The sequence below is a fragment of the Lutra lutra genome, chromosome 14 (genome assembly GCF_902655055.1).
Source record: "Lutra lutra chromosome 14, mLutLut1.2, whole genome shotgun sequence".
In the NCBI taxonomy this organism is placed as follows: domain Eukaryota; kingdom Metazoa; phylum Chordata; class Mammalia; order Carnivora; family Mustelidae; genus Lutra; species Lutra lutra.
This window is the reverse complement of record NC_062291.1, coordinates 73,584,641-73,605,103: the sequence shown is the minus strand read 5'-3', so window position 1 is coordinate 73,605,103 and position 20,463 is coordinate 73,584,641. Positions and strand designations below refer to the sequence as shown.

Here is a 20,463-nt window from a genome sequence, read left to right as displayed (position 1 = left end):
CAACTTCAATACCCAGAGCAGGAGGTACGTAATGACCAGGGCTCAAATACCTAAGGATAAGGGTCTACATCATACCACCAGGTAAGTCACAAAGATTGTAAGAGGTTCCAACCGAAAGTAAGAAATATTTACAAAAAATAATAAAAGGGGGACAGGCTGAACATCAGTTATAGCCCTGAAACCAGCTACAGAAGCCAAAGCAGTAACCCAGGTTTCCCCCAGGAAGAATGGGTCACTGGAGTCCTAGAGGAGCTCTTGAGAAATGTGCTTGAAGTAGACCGAGTAGCTCAAAGAACACATCGTGATGAACATGGACATGATCTGCCTAAATACACCTTCAGAAAGAACCTCTTGTCCCTGCTGCTAGGACTGGCATGAAGCAACATCATTCAGCTACCAGCCCCCACGGAGACGGCTTTAGCTCCACACACAGCTTCCTCACCCAAGTTACGACACTCCGAGGAGTGACTCTCATACAACGACTGATCACGGCCTGGCTATTCCATCCTCACAAAGGACAACTCTGAGGAACATTTCACCTCCAGAGTTCCCCTGGGGTCGGCTGCAGCTGTTAAGGTCTACTTGGGTTTCCCTCTGCCCAATCCTGATTCTTTCATGTCCTTTTCAGAGCTGTGTATCCCAATGACTCACTAAGGTCCCCAAACACTACACTCTGTCTTAGAATTTGCTTTCCAGAGAACCCAGACTATGGCAGGACTGTTTGTTGCCAGAGTATAACCTAACCTGTACTGACTAATACAATACAATAAATGTGAGTTTCCTCTGCAGTTTCTTAGAACTGCTGGCAAATTGTTTTCATTCATAAAACTGTTTAGAAAATGGGATGCCTGGATGGCTCATTTGGTTAAGCATCGGCCTTCGGCTCAGGTCATGAACCCAGGGCCTGGCAATCAAGCCCCATGTTGGGCTCCCCGCTCAGCGGGGAGTCTGCTTCTCCTTCTCCCTCTGCCCTTCCCCACTCTGTGCTCTTTCTCAAATAAATTAATAAAATTAAAAAAAAAAAAACACAGTTTAGGAAGAACAGAATTTAAGTTGCAAGCTTATGAAAAGCTTGTTGAGATAAGCGACTTTTGCGGATAAAGACACTTTTTGATCCTTGCTGACATTTGCCCAACATGCCAGGATTTTTCAACAGAATAAGAAAAGAAAAGTACAAGAGCAGTTGTTACAAATAGGCTTTCTACTTATCCCTTCCTGTTTCTTCAATAGCTACAAAATAGAAAGTTGAGCTAGATAAATTCTGTTGCTGAATTTTCACATTCTTGGCCAGAATTCATTATAAAACATAGATTGGTTTTCCTATAACATGTAGAAGTTAACAAATGCCTTAAAGTTCAATATTAAACTAATATAATTTGTTTACATATAGTCTATTCCCATTATTACATTGAAAAGTCTGTTTATTATTACTCTAACTACAATCTATAATTGTATTTCTTGCTAAGAAGACAATGTATTTCCAGAGCACTCAGGTCACTATCACCTAACAAACATTTCAAGGATACACAAATGAGAGCAAAACCCCACAGCCTACTGATGCCATGAAAACTGACAAAAACACCATTCCATGACAACAGAAAAACCACACGGGATTAACGACCAAACTAAAATATACTCTCTGAAATACAGATTTTAAAAAACACTTATATTGCAAGGTACTAAATATTAATTTATAAATTTTATTCAATACACATAAGATCAAGAAATTAGGGGCGCCTGGGTGGCTCAGTGGGTTAAAGCGTCTGCCTTCGGCTCAGGTCATGATCTCAGGGTCCTGGGATCGAGCCCCACATCGGACTCTCTGCTCAGCGGGGAGCGTGCTTCCTCCTCTCTGCCTACTTGTGATCTGTGTCTGTCAAATAAATAAATAAATCTTAAAAAAAAAAAATCAAGAAATTAGAGGTAGCATTCATTCAAACCCAAATTATCTCTTTATAAAGGGCCACACAATTACATTAAGAACTTATGCTGAAATTAGAGACTGGTTTATCAATGATGCAAAAAATAGTACAGGTGGAAAATGCATAGGCACTGGTTAATTTTTCTAAAACTATTCATATTTTTCATGAAAATATATATCTATACTACTTTAAGGACATATTTTAAAGATCCTTTTAATAACCCACTTGAAATGCCAGTTCAAAAGTCAGTCAGTATTCATATTACTAAAAACAATACACCTATTATATATATAAGACTCAAAACTAGATGGATATAAAGAAAAACTTCCATTATTGATTTGTATATTTTGTAATAGAAAACCAAACTTATGGATGTTGCCAAAATGTTTTTCCATGTGCCCCTTAAGTGACGGTGCTTCACTGGGTTTTTCGTCCACTAGGCCAAGTCTCCTAATATGTAAACAGTGCACACTCTTCCTAGGTTATCTCACCACAGCTCCACTCAGGATACTGTCCCCTGTGATTCACTCAATGAATATTTATATTTATTTAGTTTCTTACTCTCTGCCTGGAAAAATGTGTATCACTATTTGACTCTCAATCTTAATTGAAATGATTTTATAGTTTTAACATACAATGATATTTCCTGTTGGCTTCTGTACAGTCTTGACGTAAAAATATTTATAGGTTTCTTGATGATGAATCATACATGAATTCCTAGAATAACTCCTATTTGGTCAGAGTTTATTATACTTTTGAAACACTGTCAAGTTCTATTTGCAAATAATTTATTTTAAATTTTTTATTCTATATTCATGACTGCTTCCCCCTGCCTTCTTCCCCTGGGGTTTTGTTAAGACATTTGAAAACTTTTCTTTCAGTTTTATATTTTATTACAAGAATCTGTATTCAGCAATTTTTGCATTCAAAAGAATCTCTCAAAACGCTAGTAGATCTGTTAAGAGAAAAAGAGATTTATTCATTTTTCTTTTTTCATTTTTCTTCTTCCTTGATTTTCTATCTTGAGATCAGTATTCTCTGATTAATTTGTGGGAGAGGGGAGGTACAATATAATTCAAATATACCTTAAATATCTGATTAACTCTAAATCTACTAATAAAACTAATTTTCTTGGGGCGCCTGGGTGGCTCAGTGGGTTAAGGCCTCTGCCTTCAGCTCGGGTCATGATCCCAGGTCCTGGGATCGAGCCCCGCATCGGGCTCTCTGCTCAGCAGGGAGCCTGCTTCCTCCGCTCTCTCTCTGCCTGCCTCTCTGCCTACTTGTGATCTCTCTCTCTCTCTGTCAAATAAATAAAATCTTAAAAAAAAAAAAACAACTAATTTTCTTGAGTGACTTGCCACATTAGCAAATATTATATGCCCTTTCCCCAATTAAAGATCATTCAAATATTTTCCTGTTAAATCAGAGAAAAAATCATTATTACAGCATAGCGGTAGAATCAAAAGAAATTTGAACTTAGGCTTGGGTTCAAATTCTAAATAGACCATCTTATGACCTATGTGACTTTGGGTTTAACCATGCTAAATCAGTTTCTTCCCCTATAAATAATATAACCATACATACTACATAGGTGTTATTAGAGGTTATGATGCGTTATATCATAAAGCACGTGTTAAGTGCCAAGAACCACAGGAAACATTTGACAAATACTAATTCTCTCTTTTCTCAAAATGAAAGGTCACTTTTTCCTTTAATTATTGGCCTCCTTTTAAAAAAGAAGATACTATTTCTTCTATATAATAGTATATTATAGAAAGGACCCCTTGAGCAAAATATACAATAAAGCTAAAAACAGTAGTTGGCTAAATTCAGTGAAAAAAAATGTGTGAATAATTTTAAGAGTTTTTTTAATGACAAAGAGAAACAAATAGGTTCTTTCAGGTGACCAGGCAAGGGGTGCTGATTTCACCAAAAAGAACCCTAACAATTTAACAAAGGGTATAGAAAAATATTAATTAACAGAGGAACTAAAGAAATTACCTCCAGAAAATGAAAATAATTATAAAGAGCAAGTAGGTTGGGATTTTTATAATTTTGCTGGTGTGTTCAAAAAATTAAATAATTAGATGTTTTATTTAAATATGATTTTTAATGAAATTACATATCTTATAAAATTGTATCCATTGTACATACACACACACACACATTCTACAGGAGTGTACAAAAGTATGCATGCTAAGTTTCATAAACCAGTCAAGTGAACTACAACTTCACTGTGTTTTAACTGTGTGGTTAACTGTATATATTATTACACATTGCCAATTAAAATAATACTGCTTCTGAAAATATGAAATTACTTTTAAGTTCTCTTTACTGAATTTGTTTTCAAATAATCACCTACCAAGAAATTAATGTCATAAGTAAAACTGTCATGTTCAAGAAATTTAGTTTAAAAACTCTTATTATTAGAGCACCTGTCTTGCTCACTTTGTAAAGCACACAACTCTTGATCTCAGGATTCTGAGTTCAAACTCCAGATTGAATGTAGAGCTCACTTAAAAAAAAAAAATAAAATAGGGGTGCCTTGCTGGTTCAGTTAAGTGTCTAACTCTTGATTGTGGCTCAGGTCATGATCTCAGAGTCCTGGGTTGAGCCTCATGTGGGGCTCTGCACTTGGAAATGGGGGATCTGCTCAAAATTCTCTTCCCTCTGGTCCTCCTCCTGAGTGCTCTCTCTCTTTCTCTCTCAAATGAATAAATAAATCTTGAAAAAAAATTTTAAAATTTTTATTTATTTATTTATTTGACAGAGAGAGATCACAAGTATGCAGAGAGGCAGGCAGAGAGAGAGAGAGGAGGAAGCAGGCTCCCTGCCGAGCAGAGAGACAGATGCGGGACTTGATCCCAGGACCCTGAGATCATGACTTGAGCCGAAGGTAAAGGCTTAACCCACTCAGCCACCCAGGTGCCCAGAAATAAAAAAATTTTTAGAACTCTTATTATTTTGATCTGATTTGAAGTTTTCGCTTCAGTTTCAATATATCTGCTTTCTGCAAGATATATTTCTAATATAAATCCTACTTTAATTCAGGAAATCACACTTTGGTGTTTCTACTATCTTTTTGAAGAAAAAGATATATGATCCCTGTATCTCTGAGTTGTCCTTCATCTTGTTCAGAATTCTATACATCCTCTTAACCACTGGGCAAATTTTCTTACTGGAAAATAATGACTACCATTTGTATTTAAAGGGTCATAATTTTATGTTAGGCCTACCAAACATTCTTGTAATAATAGCTCTTCATTTGATGATTCTGAAATAATGTCTCAAAATTCAGATCATTATTAATGTCTGTTTCAATTCAGGACAATCTCTCATTTGTAAATGCTAAAATCCTCAAACTACTTAGAGATACTTTAGAGATGTGAAAAAAAACTAACAACCTGATACCTTTTTTCCTTCTAACCCTAGAAAACTAACTTTTATGACAATGCATACTTCACACAGCCAAATAATTTCAGAGTATAAATGTCTAATAACAGAAGATGAACATGAGGCATGTTTTTCCATTACATCTTTAGCTGAAGGTTATCTTTACCACAAAGATCATTTTCATCTTGAATAAAGTGTCATGGTGGCTTTCTGAAAGCAGTAATACTACCACTAACAATAACAAAAAAATAACAAAGTTATCTGATTTCAAGCTAGATTTATAAACAAGAATGTTAAGTAATATATCATTCTTTTTTTTTTTAAGATTTTTTATTTATTTATTTGACAGAGAGAGATCACAAGTAGACGGAGAGGCAGGCAGAGAGAGAGAGAGAGAGAGGGAAGCAGGCTCCCTGCTGAGCAGAGAGCCCGATGCAGGACTCGATCCCAGGACCCTGAGATCATGACCTGAGCCGAAGGCAGCGGCTTAACCCACTGAGCCACCCAGGCGCCCAAGTAATATATCATTCTATATTAGAGTTGATTCAGTCTCATTCACCAGCCCTGGGTCTATTACCAATTGCACTTGAGTTACTTTTTTAAAATACAGATGCCCAGTACCTAATCTAAGAGAATCAGTTTATACAGATCTAAGTTTTTCCCTACAATCTTCAAGGGGGATGTACAGCCATGTTAAAAAATCACTGCCATGTGCCTTCCACATCTATCATCTATAGTGTAACAATGAGAACTGTGAAGTCAAGTTTATGTCCTCAAATATTAACAATATTCACTATGTAAAATTTACTATGGCAATTAAGGTTGAAATAGTACTTTTTAGAGCAATGTATTGGCAGAATATTCCTATTTATTTAAACATCATAAAACACAATACAATCAGCTAACTCCTCAGGTGCACTCCAGTTAAACATGCCATAAAAGTCCAAGGATAATGTACTAAAGAGAAAAATTAGCAAGAAGACCTTTTTTTCAAAACAGATCTATTTTCCAGTTGGTTCATTATGCAATGGTTGTATTTTATTTCCATAAAATATACTCCATAAGGAAAACAACTATTTTGGAAAACATTTTCTGAAATATAAAAAATACTTTTCCCAGGAAAATATTCCAACATTTGATGCCACAAATTCAAGAGAATAAAAACAGATTTGGGGGGACAGCTTTATTGGGAACGGCACAAAAATAATCAAATGAGGTAAAACAGAACACTTTTATCCTATGTTGTTTTAGGTTTTGTTAATATTGTTAATATTTTGTTGTTAATTGTTAATGTTATGTTTAAGTGTAAAAACTGCTTAAAATGTTATTCTCTCTCCCATCTGAAAATTTGCTTGAAAAACAAAACTGGTATTTGCTTCTATCTTTCCACAGCATTAAAAAACATTATTAAACATAAGTGTCTGATAATCTGTTACAAAATTAGAACATAAAATGGATCCAACCAAACAGCAGCATGAGGTACTCAAGTAGAAAGACTACGTAAGTTTTAGGAGTTACAAAAGCTGGATGTACTACTTACCACCTGCATGGTTTTGGGCTTAATATTCCAGAAATGAGTTTATTAACACCTTGTTAGAAATTATTAGAGAGGTTAAGATATTGTATATAAAGTCCTTAGCACACTATCTAATCCTTAGAAACACTTAACAAATAGTAATTAGAATAATGATAATCTGATCTCTCTCAAACTAATCTAATACCTCTATTATTTTTCACATGGATAAGCTTTTTTGATACATAAACCCTAAAATATAATAATCTTGAACAATATGGAAGGAATACAATTAATTTCCCAATATGTTAGCTACAAAATACCTCAACATTAACTCCTTCATTAACGTATGCAAAGTAGGTGGTAACTCCTTGAAGAATCTTCTGAAAAAGTCCAAAATCTCACTTCATAGGTTTTTTACAATAATAACAAATTGAAAAGAAAGAAAAAACAAAATGAAACAAAATCCCTTTATCTACCTCCAGAGGAATAAGCTTACTGTCTCATCACAGCCAAAAAAATACGTTGGCAACCTCAGCCTGGCAATGACAGATCATAAAAAGGAGCCTAGATTCAGAACATCATTTAATCCATTTTTCAGGATCTCAGCATTAATTTATAAACCAAGACAATCCAATTTTGATAATGAATTATCACTTCAAATTATTAGTCCAAAAAGGTAAAGATTTAATTATTTAGTATCTAAAAATCCTAAAGGCCGTGGATTCTTTATAATGATTAATCACAGACAGATACTCACAGTTTAGAATCAAAAAATATGCTTAATTTTATCACTAGGAATTTCCTTCCAAATGTATAACAGTATAAAAACCAAAGTCCTTACTAATAGGCATAATTTTTTTTATATGCCACCACTTGAAATAATTTTTCAAAGTAGACTATGTGCCTTTATGATGTTTAAGAGCAAAACTGTATCTCTTAAATCCATTAAGTGTGTTATTCTTTAGTTTATTTTTTATTTTTATTTATCAGGAAGTTTCATAATAGCTTAAAATTGGCATTTTACTTTACACCATCAATTAAAACTGTTCTGAACTACTGTTAAATATATTTTAAATATCAAGTAGTCTTCATCTATAAAATGACACAAAGAGAAGAAATATTTTCACTATACTGGTCTACTGGGTAGCTAAATTTAGTATTTCAAAAAATATATTCATTTAATGTTTAGAAATTAAAGGACTATAGATAGCATAATTAAAATTAAGAAAAATATATAAATACACTGTACTTCTGGCTCTCTGAAAAATATTCTTATTTGGTTACTTCCATTCCCAGATATGTTCTGGGTTTCCATTTTGTCCCCAAATCTTATTTCATTAGCTCTACTGTCTCTATGCTCCTCTCTTTACTTCTATCATCTTCCTACACAAAGGAACTATATAACTCTGTGTTTAATTTAAATGCATCTTTGCTCATACACACTAACCCTAAAATGCTTGCATTCCTACTACTTGTAATTTACATAATTCGACAGAGCCCCATATCTGTTATCAAAACTAATATGGCAACACAATAGACTGATAAAGGGCTCACATAGGGATGCAATATACAAAAGCCCTCAAAAAGGATGCTTAAACCTAGAGTGTCTGTTCTCCTGGCCCTATACTACTTTGTGCTGAAATTAGAGAGAATTCCATTCATAATCTGTCACTGAATTTATCTCTAAAATGACATATACACATGCTGTCAATTAATGTATTTGAGAATCACTATATGATAAATTTCTGGTATTTCCTACTTTGTACAATCCTAACAGATACATACCTATGTCATATGCCAGGAAATCGGCAGAAAAACATTTTGCACCGTTACTCAAGGAAGTGTCATTATGGGTATTTCCTCCAAAAATAAGCATAGCTCCATTGATAAGAACAGCTGAATGAAGGTATCTGGCAAACCCACTTTCTTTCAAAATAGTCCTACAGGATAAAATTTGAAAATGTATTACAAAGGATAAAAAGACCTCCCTGATTTTATATATATTATATAAAGGGTCTAACTTGCATATAGAATTTTCCTTCAAATTATGAAAATAACATGCTTTATTTTTTAACAATTCATAAATGTCCTCTAAATTTCAATATTTCTAAAATATTTTGAGATTCACAGTTTTTTAAAATGTCCTGAGGAAACACAATATTAAAAATAATTGTTCATGATTTTATAATTTATATTTTGAACTTTTATTTCATTTATAAAAGTAGGAAACAAGTGTCCTTAAAACTAGAGGACCAAAGTACCATCAGTTTTAAATACAAAAGTAAATAGAAAGTTTAATATAATAAATTTACTCTGAACTGTATTCAGTTAAAACTAATAATTCACATGGATCCCATAATACACTATTTAAGTTTTTATTTAAATATACATAAAAATGCACATGTCTAAAATTCAGTGAAATTTCACAAGATGAACATAACTGTGTAAAGAGTACTGAGATATTTTTTTAAAAGATTACCACTGTTCTGATTCTTTTGTGGTTCCATACCAATCTTAGGATTGTTTGTTCTATTTGTATTGTTGCTGTACTTTATAAAATATAATCATATAGCTTGTATCCATTTGTATACACATTATTTTGCTTAAGATTATTTTTGAGGTAGATCCATATTGTGTAAAATCACAATGTATTTTTAAGAAACATCAAATTAATATAAACGTTTTTAATTAACTGAAGTATAACTGAAAGTACTAAAAATATATGCTCATAATTATATTTCACCTTAATGTACTGAAATCTAATAAACTGCATGACTCGATATGAATCAATATTTCTTAAGTATTCCAAATAAAGCAGTGCTACTAAAAAAGAATCAGAATGTAAACCCAGTACATACAGTATAATGAGTAAGATATGTATAGTATATATCTCAAAAACCTATAGCAATTAATGCTTAAAGAATATGGAGCTGACTTCCATAATAGCAAGATAAGGAGTCCCACAAACTCTATAGGGAGAGAACTATAATTGGTAAAAATTACAAAAAAACGGCATTTAATTTCTCAGAAAAATTTAGTAAGAGCAACAACAAATAATTATTATTTGTAAATAAATAAATAAATAAATATTTACTCAAGAATATCTACGAAATTTCAGTAAGAACAGCAGGAGTCCATGATACTTAACCTACTATCTACTCCCATCCTTCCCCATATCAGCACTCTCCTCCACCACACACACACAACTAGTTCAACTAGGAGGAAGTTCAACTCCAGGTGGGTAAAGCTGAGAACAGACAGCTCCTTCATTCCTCACCTCCTGGTCCAGGCCACTGATATCTAACCAGGAACAGCAGACAGCCAGTACTTCTTATGGCCCCCAGTTCTGGGTAACAAAATCTCTACTCCAGAAATACATGAGAGGTCTGAATGTTCATCCTCGACCTAGTCCCCATTCATATGCTGTAAGCTATACGATCAGGTCTAGCAGGCTAAGAGGGCCAAGAAAACTTCACCCCACATCAGTCATAGGTAGAAGTTCTATGCAAGCTGAGAAGAGCAAAGGCCACCGTCCCCCATCTACTTCCTGCACAGAACACAGTGGAATCACTTTAGGAGGAACAGACTACTAACCCCACCTACAATTCCAAAGTAGTGGCACAGAGTCTCACCTCACCCCACACCAGGGAGACGCAGGCTAAGAAAAAGAGAACGCCACAGATGTCCCAAGGGAACTGAGTTTATTTGTAACAAAAGGTGGGAAACTTCAAGCTCTAAGGGCACTCTCAAAAACAATGGAGGTTTTCACTGTAAGCAATTAAGAGACAGTTGGCAACTCCCTGAGAGCAATCAGCTAAAACACAGAATAGAGAGGAGTTCACCAGAGAAAAGCAGGGGAAAAGACAGCTAGTAAGAGCCATACTAGAGTCAGAATCTCTAAGACTGGTCTCAAAGACCACGCCTGAAAAAGGGCTGAAATTGAATTTAGACTAAGGAGCAATTAACGCCCCCAGAGTATTGCTGAGAATAATTCACCCATAGTCAGCAACTAGTGGTGCTAGCATGTGGTTGTAATGCGGTCAGATAGCTTACCACAGAAGTCAGAGGGAAAAGTCAGAATGCCCTGCTAACACTACTGTCATCCAGGGGGAATTTCGTGCATCCTCAGGCTGCTTCCTCTAAGGAGCAACATCAGAGGATCCACTGGAGGAAGAAAATGACTTCACTAAAACAGTTCAGCAAAGTCACTACATAAGTAAAATTACAACAGTTCCAGAAAAGGAGGAAAAACCAGGATCCAGAGTTGCTACAATATGTTATCTAAAATGTTCAGTGTTCAGGGGAAATTATGGCATGCAATGAAATAGGAAAGAGTAACCTATACATAGGGAAAAAAGCAGGCAACAGAATTGCCTTTGAGAGAACCCAGATGTCAGATGAAGCAAAAAAAACTTCAAAGCAGCTATTATAAAAGTTCAGACTTAAAGAAAACAGGTTTAAAGAAGTAAAGGAAAATAAAAAATGTCATATCAAATATAAAACAAAAGATACAGAAATTACCCAAATCTAGAATTCCAAAGTATAAAAGTTGAAATTTTTACATTTATGACAGAAATCTAATAGTAAATTTCAATGAGAAGAAAAAATCAATGACATAGAAGACAGAAAAATAGAGATTCTGCTATCTGAAGAATAAGAAAAGAAAATGAACAAAGCCTGTAAGAAATGTAGAACACCATTAACAGCAACAATACACATTTACTGAGAATACTAGTGCAGAGGGTAAAGTGGTAAAAAATTTTCAAGAAATAATGTGTGACAACTTCCTAAATTTGATGAAAAACATTAATATACACATTCAAGAAGCTCCATGAACTACAAGAAGGAAAAAACACAGAAAGAACCACATTCAGACATAAAATAGTAAAAACGTTGAAGACCACAGAGAAAGAGAAAATACTAAAAGCAGCAAGGAAGAGGATTTTTTTGCATACAAGAGAACACCAATAGGACAAACAACTGACTTTACACTAGAAATAATAAAGGTCAAAATGCAGTGAAATGGCATATGCAAAGTGCTGAATGATAAAAAAAAAATCAAAATACAGGGAGGGACATATGATGATGGAATAAGAGTTTTCTGACCTCATCCTCCCATAGAAACAGATTTTATCAACTATGGAGAGATAAGAGTACCTTTATGGGAGCCCAGAAGTCCCAGGACCACTTGGAGCAAGAATTCCAAGAATAGGAATGTCAAGGCGGGTAGGAAGAACATTACCACATCACCTCTCCCCAAGACAACACTGCTCACTCCCAAGAGAAACCCCTTCAACCTAAAATTACTCCCATGGGGGAAGTGAGAATATAGTATGTATCTGGCTTCCACAGCCAAGAAGGATTATGCCCAAGAGGACCACTTCTTTCTTATCCCATCCAGAAAGATAAGAAGATTGGCAGAGAAAGAAAAAGGGTGCTCACAGCAACTGGAGCACAGATCTCAACAAAGACTCAACATTTCTACTAACCACTTCATGAACTTTTACAAGAGGTCCACCCATGAACTTCATAGGATACATCACCTGCAAACTTACCCCAAATAGCACGAATATGCCCCCAGCAACCCATAAATCCCTCCTCATGTAGCACACTTGTGCTTCTGCAGATGGTCCATGAGCATACACAGACAGCTGGGTCAACTCTGTTGCTCTGGTAGAAGATGCATAACCCTGAACACTTCAAGCACTGCCCAAGTGAAAAAAATGGGAGGCCCTCAGCACTAGACCTAGCTTTGCAGAATGGAGAATATAATACCCAAAATATAAAAAAAACTGACAAAAATCAATAAAAAAGAACAATCCAATTAAACAATTCACAGATGATGTGAACAAATACTTTCCCAAAGAAGACATATAGATTGTCATCAGGTCAATGAAAAAGCGCTTAACATCCCTAATCATCAGGGAATGCAAAAAAAAAACCAAAATGAGATATCACCTCATACCTGTTAGAATGGCTATAATTGAAAAGATAAGAAATAACAAGTGTTGATGAGGATGTGGAGTAAAAGGAAACTTTGTACACTATTGGTGAGAAAGTAAATTGGTACAATCAATTTGGAAAACATTATAGACTCTACTCAAAAAATTAAAAATAGAACTACCAAGAGCTATCGTACTATTCAGCAATCCCACTTCCAGGTATATGTCCAAAGGAAATGACATCAGTATCTTAAAAATATCTCTTCACTCTCATGTTCACTGAAGTATTATTCATAGTAGCAAGATATGGAAACAACTTAAGTGTCTATCAACGAATGAATGAAGAAAATGCAATATAATATAAGTATGTGTAGTATTATTTAGCTTTTTAAAAGGAAGAAATCCTGCCATTTATAACAACATAGATGAACCTGGACAATATTATGCTAAGTGAAATAAGCCAGAGACAGAAAGACAAATATTACATGATCTCACTTTACATGGAATCTAAAAGAGTCAAACTCAAAAAATCAGAGAGTAAAATGGTGATTTGCAAGGCCTGAGAATGGGGGAAAAGGAGAGGCATAGGTCAAAGCACACAAAGTTTCAATTATGCAGGATACATAAGCTCTGGAAATCTAATGTACAGCATGGTTACTACAGTTAATAAGACTGCCTTGTATACTTGAAATTTGCTGACAGAGCATCATAAGTATTCTCACCATACACAGCAAAAAAAAGGGGGAGAAATATATAAGATAATGAATATGTTAATTAGTTTGACTATGGTAATCATTTCCCACTGTGTATGTGTATCAAAACATCACATATATACCTTAAATATACACAATTCTTATCTGTCAATTAAAGTTCAAGAAAGCTGGAAAAAAAATAACCAAGATAAACACATTACCAGATGAATAAAAATTATAAATTTATTGGTAGAATATCTGCTTTATAAGATATTAAAGGAAGTTCTCCAGTCTTAGATCAGTCATTTCAATCCAGAGTTCTAGAAAAGGCAATTATGTAATTATAAAACAAAGTATAAATGCATATTTCTTCTCCTTTCTTTTCCTAATAAATTTGATAAACAATTATTACAAAACAATACATGTATTGTTGGATCTGTAACATAAAAAAGTACAATATATTTGACAATAACACACAAAGTGACAGATGAAAGAAAAATTCTGTTGAAGATGCCAAATAGTAATACAAATCAACAGGAACAAATGAAAAAGCAGCACACAAAAATATCCAAAATAAATTTATATTTCCTCTTCTTTCTACTATCTCTTTGAGAGGCAGAAACTGCATAAAGTTAGCATAGTAACAATGTATTTTTGAGCTTACAACAAATACAGATATTACATATAATTATAATAGTGCAAGAAAAGATGAAAAAGGGAATAGAGATCTATAACAGCAACATTTTTATATTTCACTGGAGTTAAGTTAGGGTAAGTTGGAAGTATATTCTGGTAAGTTAAGATATATATGATAAGCCCTAGAACCAACAGTAAAGAAGTAACTAAAATGACTGTATTTAAAAAAAAAAAAAGCATTAAACTGTTACACTGGAAAATATTTACTTAATACAAAAAGAGCAATAAAAAAGAGTAACAAGAAGCATTATCTACAATAACAAATGGGATTTAAAAAATTAAAATGACAAATTCAACTATATAAAAATAACACTAAGGTTATTAAATATACAAATAAAAGGCAGAGACTGTGAGTGAGACAGGATTAAAAAAAACTGGTACCAACTATGTATGTGCTCTCTCTAGGAGACATATTTTAGATTGAGGGGTACAAATATATTAAGAAAAGGGGTTTTTAAAAAGATACTATGCAGACAATAAACATAAGAAAGCTGGAGTAATATATAGTATAATGGAGTAATATATAGTATAATAACATCAAAGAAAATAGACATTTAAAAAAAATTCCAAGACTTCAATAGTAGTATTTCACAGTGATAAAAGGATCAGTCCATCAAGAAGATACAGCAATTATAAATGTATATGACATTACAACAGAACACCCCCAAAATGAGGCAAAATGCGCAGAAAAGAGAAATAGATAAATCAGTAATAGCAGCAAACTTCAAAATTCACTTTCAAAAATGGAATGAATTCTATGATAAACATGGAAACAGAATACCTGAATAATGCCACAAACCAACTAGCCCTTACAGACATATGTAGAACACTGTAGCCAACAGCATCAATATACACATTCTTTGCAAGCATACATGTAACATTTCTCTAGGATTGACCAAATGCTAGGTCATAAAATAAGCCTAAATAAATTCAAAAGTGTATTAATCATACAAAGTATGCTCTCTGACCACGATGGAATTATATTAAAAACAAGTAACAGAAATCATTTAGGATACAATAGCCGAATTATGCAAGCCGCCCAAGTGTCTATTAATGGATGAATAGATAAGGATGTGATACATATATATATATAGATATATATATATAGATATATATAGTCCATGATATATATATCATGGACTATTATTCAGCCATAAAAAAGAATAAAATCTTGCCATTTGCAATGACATTGATATAGCTACAGAGTATAGTGCTAAGTGAAATGTCAGTCAGAGAAAGACGAATACCATATGATTCCACTCATATGTGGAATTTAAGAAACAAAACAAGCAAAGGAAAAAGAGGGAGAGAGAAAGAGACAAACCAAGAAACATACCCTTAACTATAGAGAACAAACTGCTGGTTACCACAGGGGAAGGTGTGAAGGGATGGATTAAATAGATGATGGGAATGAAGGAGTGCACTTGTAGTGATGAGCACTAGATGATGTATGAAATTGCTGAATCACTATACTGTATACCTGAAACTAATACAACACTGAATGTTAACTACACTGAAATTAAAATAATTAAAACAAAAAAAGTTATTTGGGAAAACCACAAATATGTGGAAATGAAACAAATACTCTAAAATAACAAATCAAAAAACAAAATCAAAAGCATTTTAAAAAACACTTCGAGATGAATGAAAATGAAAACAAAGACACACATGGAATACACCAAAAGCAATACTTTAGACGGAAATCTATATTTGCAGAAATACATATTTAAAGAAAAAATGAGAATTCCATACCATAACTTAAACTTCAACCATAGGAGACTGGACAAAAGGGCAAACCAAGCCTACACCAAAAAGAATTTTAAAATAATAAAGATTAGAACAGGAAATAATATAAAGTAGATGAAAAACAATAGAATCAATGAAGCCAAAAGTTCTTTCTTTTAAAAGACAAAAAAAAAAAAAAATTGACAAACTCTTAGGTATACTGAATAAGAATAAAAGGAGACAGAAAACTCAAATTATTAAAATCAAGAATGAGGGCACCTGGGTGGTTCAGTTGGCTAAGCATCTTGCCTTTGGCTCAGGTCATGATCTTGGATCCTGGAATTGAGCCCAGGTCAGACTCTCTGCTCATCAGGGAGTCCGCTTTACCCCCTCCCTCTGCCCCTCCCCCCGGCTCATACTCACTCTCTCTTGCTTTCTCTATCTCAAATAAATAAATAAAATCTTTTTAAAAATAAAATAAATCAAGAATGAAAGAAAGCATATGACTACCAACCTAACAGAAATAAGTCAAATTATAATACAATACTAAACAACTGTATACAAACAATATGAAATAAACAAAGTCCTCAAAAGATAGAAACTACCAAAATTGAGACAAGAAGAAATAGAAAATCTGAATAGACCTATAACAAATAAAGAGAGTGAATTAAGAATTTAAAAATTTCCTTAAAGAAGAAAAAAAAAAAAGAAGAAGAAGAAGGCCAGATGACTTCACTGGTTAATTCTAACAAATATTTAAAGAAGAGTAATGTAAATTCTTCACAAACTGTTCAAAAATATAAAGTAGGATGGTATAGTATTTACCTCATTGTATAAGAAAGTATGAGTCTGATACGGATACCATCAAATCACAAGAAAATTACAGACTACTGTTCTTTTAGAAGAAAGACACAAAAATCCTGCACAAAATACTAGCAAACCAAAACCAGTAATATATAAAAAGGATTATACACCATGACCAAGTGGAGTTTATCCCAAGAATTCATAATTGGCTTAACATCTGAAAATCAATGTTACATACCATATTAATAAAGAAAAAACCAATAATCTCAATAGATATAGAAGTTTTTGATAAAATCTAATACCCCTTCATGATAACAACATTCCAAAAAATAGGAACAGAAAGGAACTTCTGATAAAGGCTGAATGGTACTCCAACCCAAAAGATAAATGCATGTTTTAATCCCTAGTACCTGTGAATGTTAACTTATTTGGAGGAAGTGTCTTTGCAAATGTAATTAAATTAAGGATCTTGAGATGAGATCATTGTGGACTAAGCAGCTAACCTTACTCCAGTGACAAGTGTCCTTATAAAAGACACACACAGAAAAGAGGATCAGGTAATATAATGTGGAGGCAGACAACAGAACAATTCATCCACAACTCCAGGAATACTGACAGGCACTAAAGGCTGAAAAAGGAAAGGAAAGGAAAGGAATTTCCCTAGCACCTCTGGAGGTGGCATGGCCCTGTTCACAATTTGATTTTAGACTTCTGGCCTCCAGATCTGTGAGAGAATACATTTCTATTGTTTTAAGCTACACAGTGTGTGGTAACTTGTTATAGCAGCCATAGAAATCTAATACAAAAGACATCTATTAAAAAAAAAACAAAAAGAGGGGCGCCTGGGTGGCTCAGTGGGTTAAAGCTTCTGCCTTCGGCTCGGGTCATGATCCCAAGGTCCTGGGATCGAGCCCCACATTGGGCTCTGCTCAGCAGAGAGCCTGCTTCCTCCTCTCTCTCTGCCTGCTTCTCTGCCTACTTGTGATCTCCGTCTATCAAATAAATAAATTAAAAAAAAAAAAACAAAAGAAAACAAAAAAAAAAAGAGCAGCTGACATGATACTTAATGGTGAAAAACTAAATGTTTTCCCCCAAGACCAGAAACAAGACACAGATGTTTATTCTTGTCGATTCTATTCAACATTGTACTACAGGTTATAGAAAGGGAAAGAAGCAAGGAAATTTAATAAAAGGCACCCAGACTAGAAAGGAAGACGTGAAACTCTCACTATTTGTAGATGACATGATCTTATATATAGAAATTTTAATGAACCCACAAAAAAATACTAAAAATAATAAATGGGTTTGGCAAGTCTATGGGATAAGAGAACAATATACAAATATCAGTTGAACATCTATACCCACCAACTTGTATACCTACCAATGCAAAATCCTAAGACAATAGTATCAAAAAGAATAAAATATTTTGGAATAAATTTAGGAAAGCAAGTATAAAAATTGTACTGTAAAAACCAAAAAAAATATTAAGGAAAGAAATTAAAGATGGCCTAAATGAATGGAAGGATAGCCCATTTTCATGGATTGGAAAACAAAATACTATTAAGATGGCCATACTCTACAATTTGATCTATAAATTCAACTCATTCCCCATTAAAAAGCCCAGCTGGAGTTTTGTTTTGTTTTGAAATTGACAGGCTGATCTTAAAATTCATGTAGAAATTCAAGAAACCATAATAGTCAATTCAAAGAATTGTAAATTCAAATAAAGGAAAAAGTACTCTTTCCAACAAATGTTTCTAGGACAAGTGGATATCTACATGAAAAAAGAAAAAAGAACTCCTCTCTCACAATATAGACAAATATTAACTCAGAATGGATAAAAGGCCTAAATTTAAGAACTAAAAGTATAAAACTCATAGAAGAAAATACAGAAGTAAATATTCGTGGCACTGGAACGTAGATATAACACCAACAGATTCGTAGATATAACACCAAAAGCATAAGTGACAAAATATATAACAAATTGGACATCACCAAATTTTAAAAGTTTTAGCTTCAGAGGACACTGTAAACTAAGTGAAAAATAACACACAAAATGGGAGAAATATTTGCAACTCATATAATTAACCAAGGACTTACAACTAGAATATATAAAGTCCTCATAACTCCACAATAAACAGACATAAATCAAATTAAATAATTGGCAAAGGATCCTAATAGACATTTCTCCAAGGGAGTTATATAAATGGTCAACAAGCACTTGAAAAGATGCTTAATATGAACAGCAATTATAACAATACAAATCAAAAACTATAATGAGATACCACTTCATACTCACTAGGGTCACTGTAATCAAAATGTTTGGCAGTAACAAGTGTTGGCAAGCATATGGAGAAATTAAAATCCTCATACACTGCTGGTGGAAATGTAAAATGGTGTGGCCACTTTGTAAAACAGTCTGGCTATTCCCTAAAAATTTAAATGAAGAGTAACTGTAGAGCTGGCAAATCCACTCCTAGATATATATACCCAAGAGCAATGAAAACAAACCTCTACACAAAAACATGTACAGATGTTCATAGAAGTATTATTAGCCATAGCTAAAAAGTAATAACAACCCCAATTTCTATCAACTGACAAGTGGATAAGTAAAATGTATATCCATACAGTGGAATATATTTTAACAAAAAAAGAAATTAAGTGGGGATACACACTACAATATGAAATCATGCTCTCACTTAGGCTTAAAGAAGCATATTAAAAAAAAAAAACATATTGTATCATCTATTTATAACTCCAGAAGAAAAATCTGTAGAGATAGAAAGTAAACAGTGCTTACCTAGAGCTGAAGGTCAGTGGGGAAATAAGGAGTAACTACTAATAAGTATAGGGTTTCCTTTTGCGGGAATAAAATGGTTCTAAGTTTGTGGTGATGACTGGGCAACTCAGTGAATTACATTAAAAACCACTGAAGATCATACTTTAAGTGAGTGGATTTTATGGTATATGAACTACATCTTAATAAGGTTGTAAAAGAAAGAATATTGAGCTTTCATAATAAACTACTATATAGATGGCTTCATCTAGAAATTTGTCTCCCATTCTCTCCTAAGCCTTTCTGGTTACAAAAGAAATCTATAGATTCAAAATTATACCATTGTCATGCTCACTTCAGTAGCACATATACAAAATTATACCACTGTCAAAGAGAGAGCACGTTCAAGTTGAATGTTTTTAAACAAAATACAGTGCATTTTCCTTTTAAAATCTACTGGTCTATGATCTCTTTTTACAAAACAAACACTATCTAGATAGTAAATAGCAAAGGAAATATATGAATCAAGGAAAAAATACCCAGTTACTAGAGAGAATTTTAAGTTGAAAATGTTTTAATCTAATGATTAAATAGATAGGATTTATCCAGGTATGCAAGGCTGATTAAACATCTGAAGGTCAAATAATGTAATCTATCACATCAATAGGATAAAGAACAATAATCATATGATCATATCGACAGATACAAAAAAAAAATCACTAAACAAAATACAGCATCTATTCATGATAAAAACTTTCAGCAAACTAGGAATTGAGGGGAAGTTCCTCAACTTGATAAAGAAATTTAAAAAAAAAAAATCAGGCTTAACAGTGAGAAACTAGATGTTTTCCTTCTAAGAACAAGGCAAAAAGTATTCTCTAACAACTTCTATTCAACATTGTACTGGTAGTTCTATCCAGTGCAATCAGATAAGAAAAGGAAATAAAAGATAAACAAATTTGGAAAGAAATAAATAACACTGTATTTGTTCACACAT

General features: G+C 33.4%; 1 protein-coding gene across 7 annotated transcripts in view; it reads right to left on the bottom strand.

Annotated features, from left to right (window-relative positions):
* ATRNL1 (attractin like 1) overlaps window positions 1-20,463 on the bottom strand; it is an 817,982-nt gene that overhangs the window by 691,820 nt on the left and 105,699 nt on the right. For all 7 annotated transcript variants that reach the window (XM_047702609.1, XM_047702610.1, XM_047702611.1 and 4 more), the window contains exon 10: window positions 8,617-8,771. In XM_047702609.1, coding sequence (XP_047558565.1) covers window positions 8,617-8,771 — 155 coding nt within the window. The remainder of the gene's footprint in view (window positions 1-8,616; window positions 8,772-20,463) is intronic.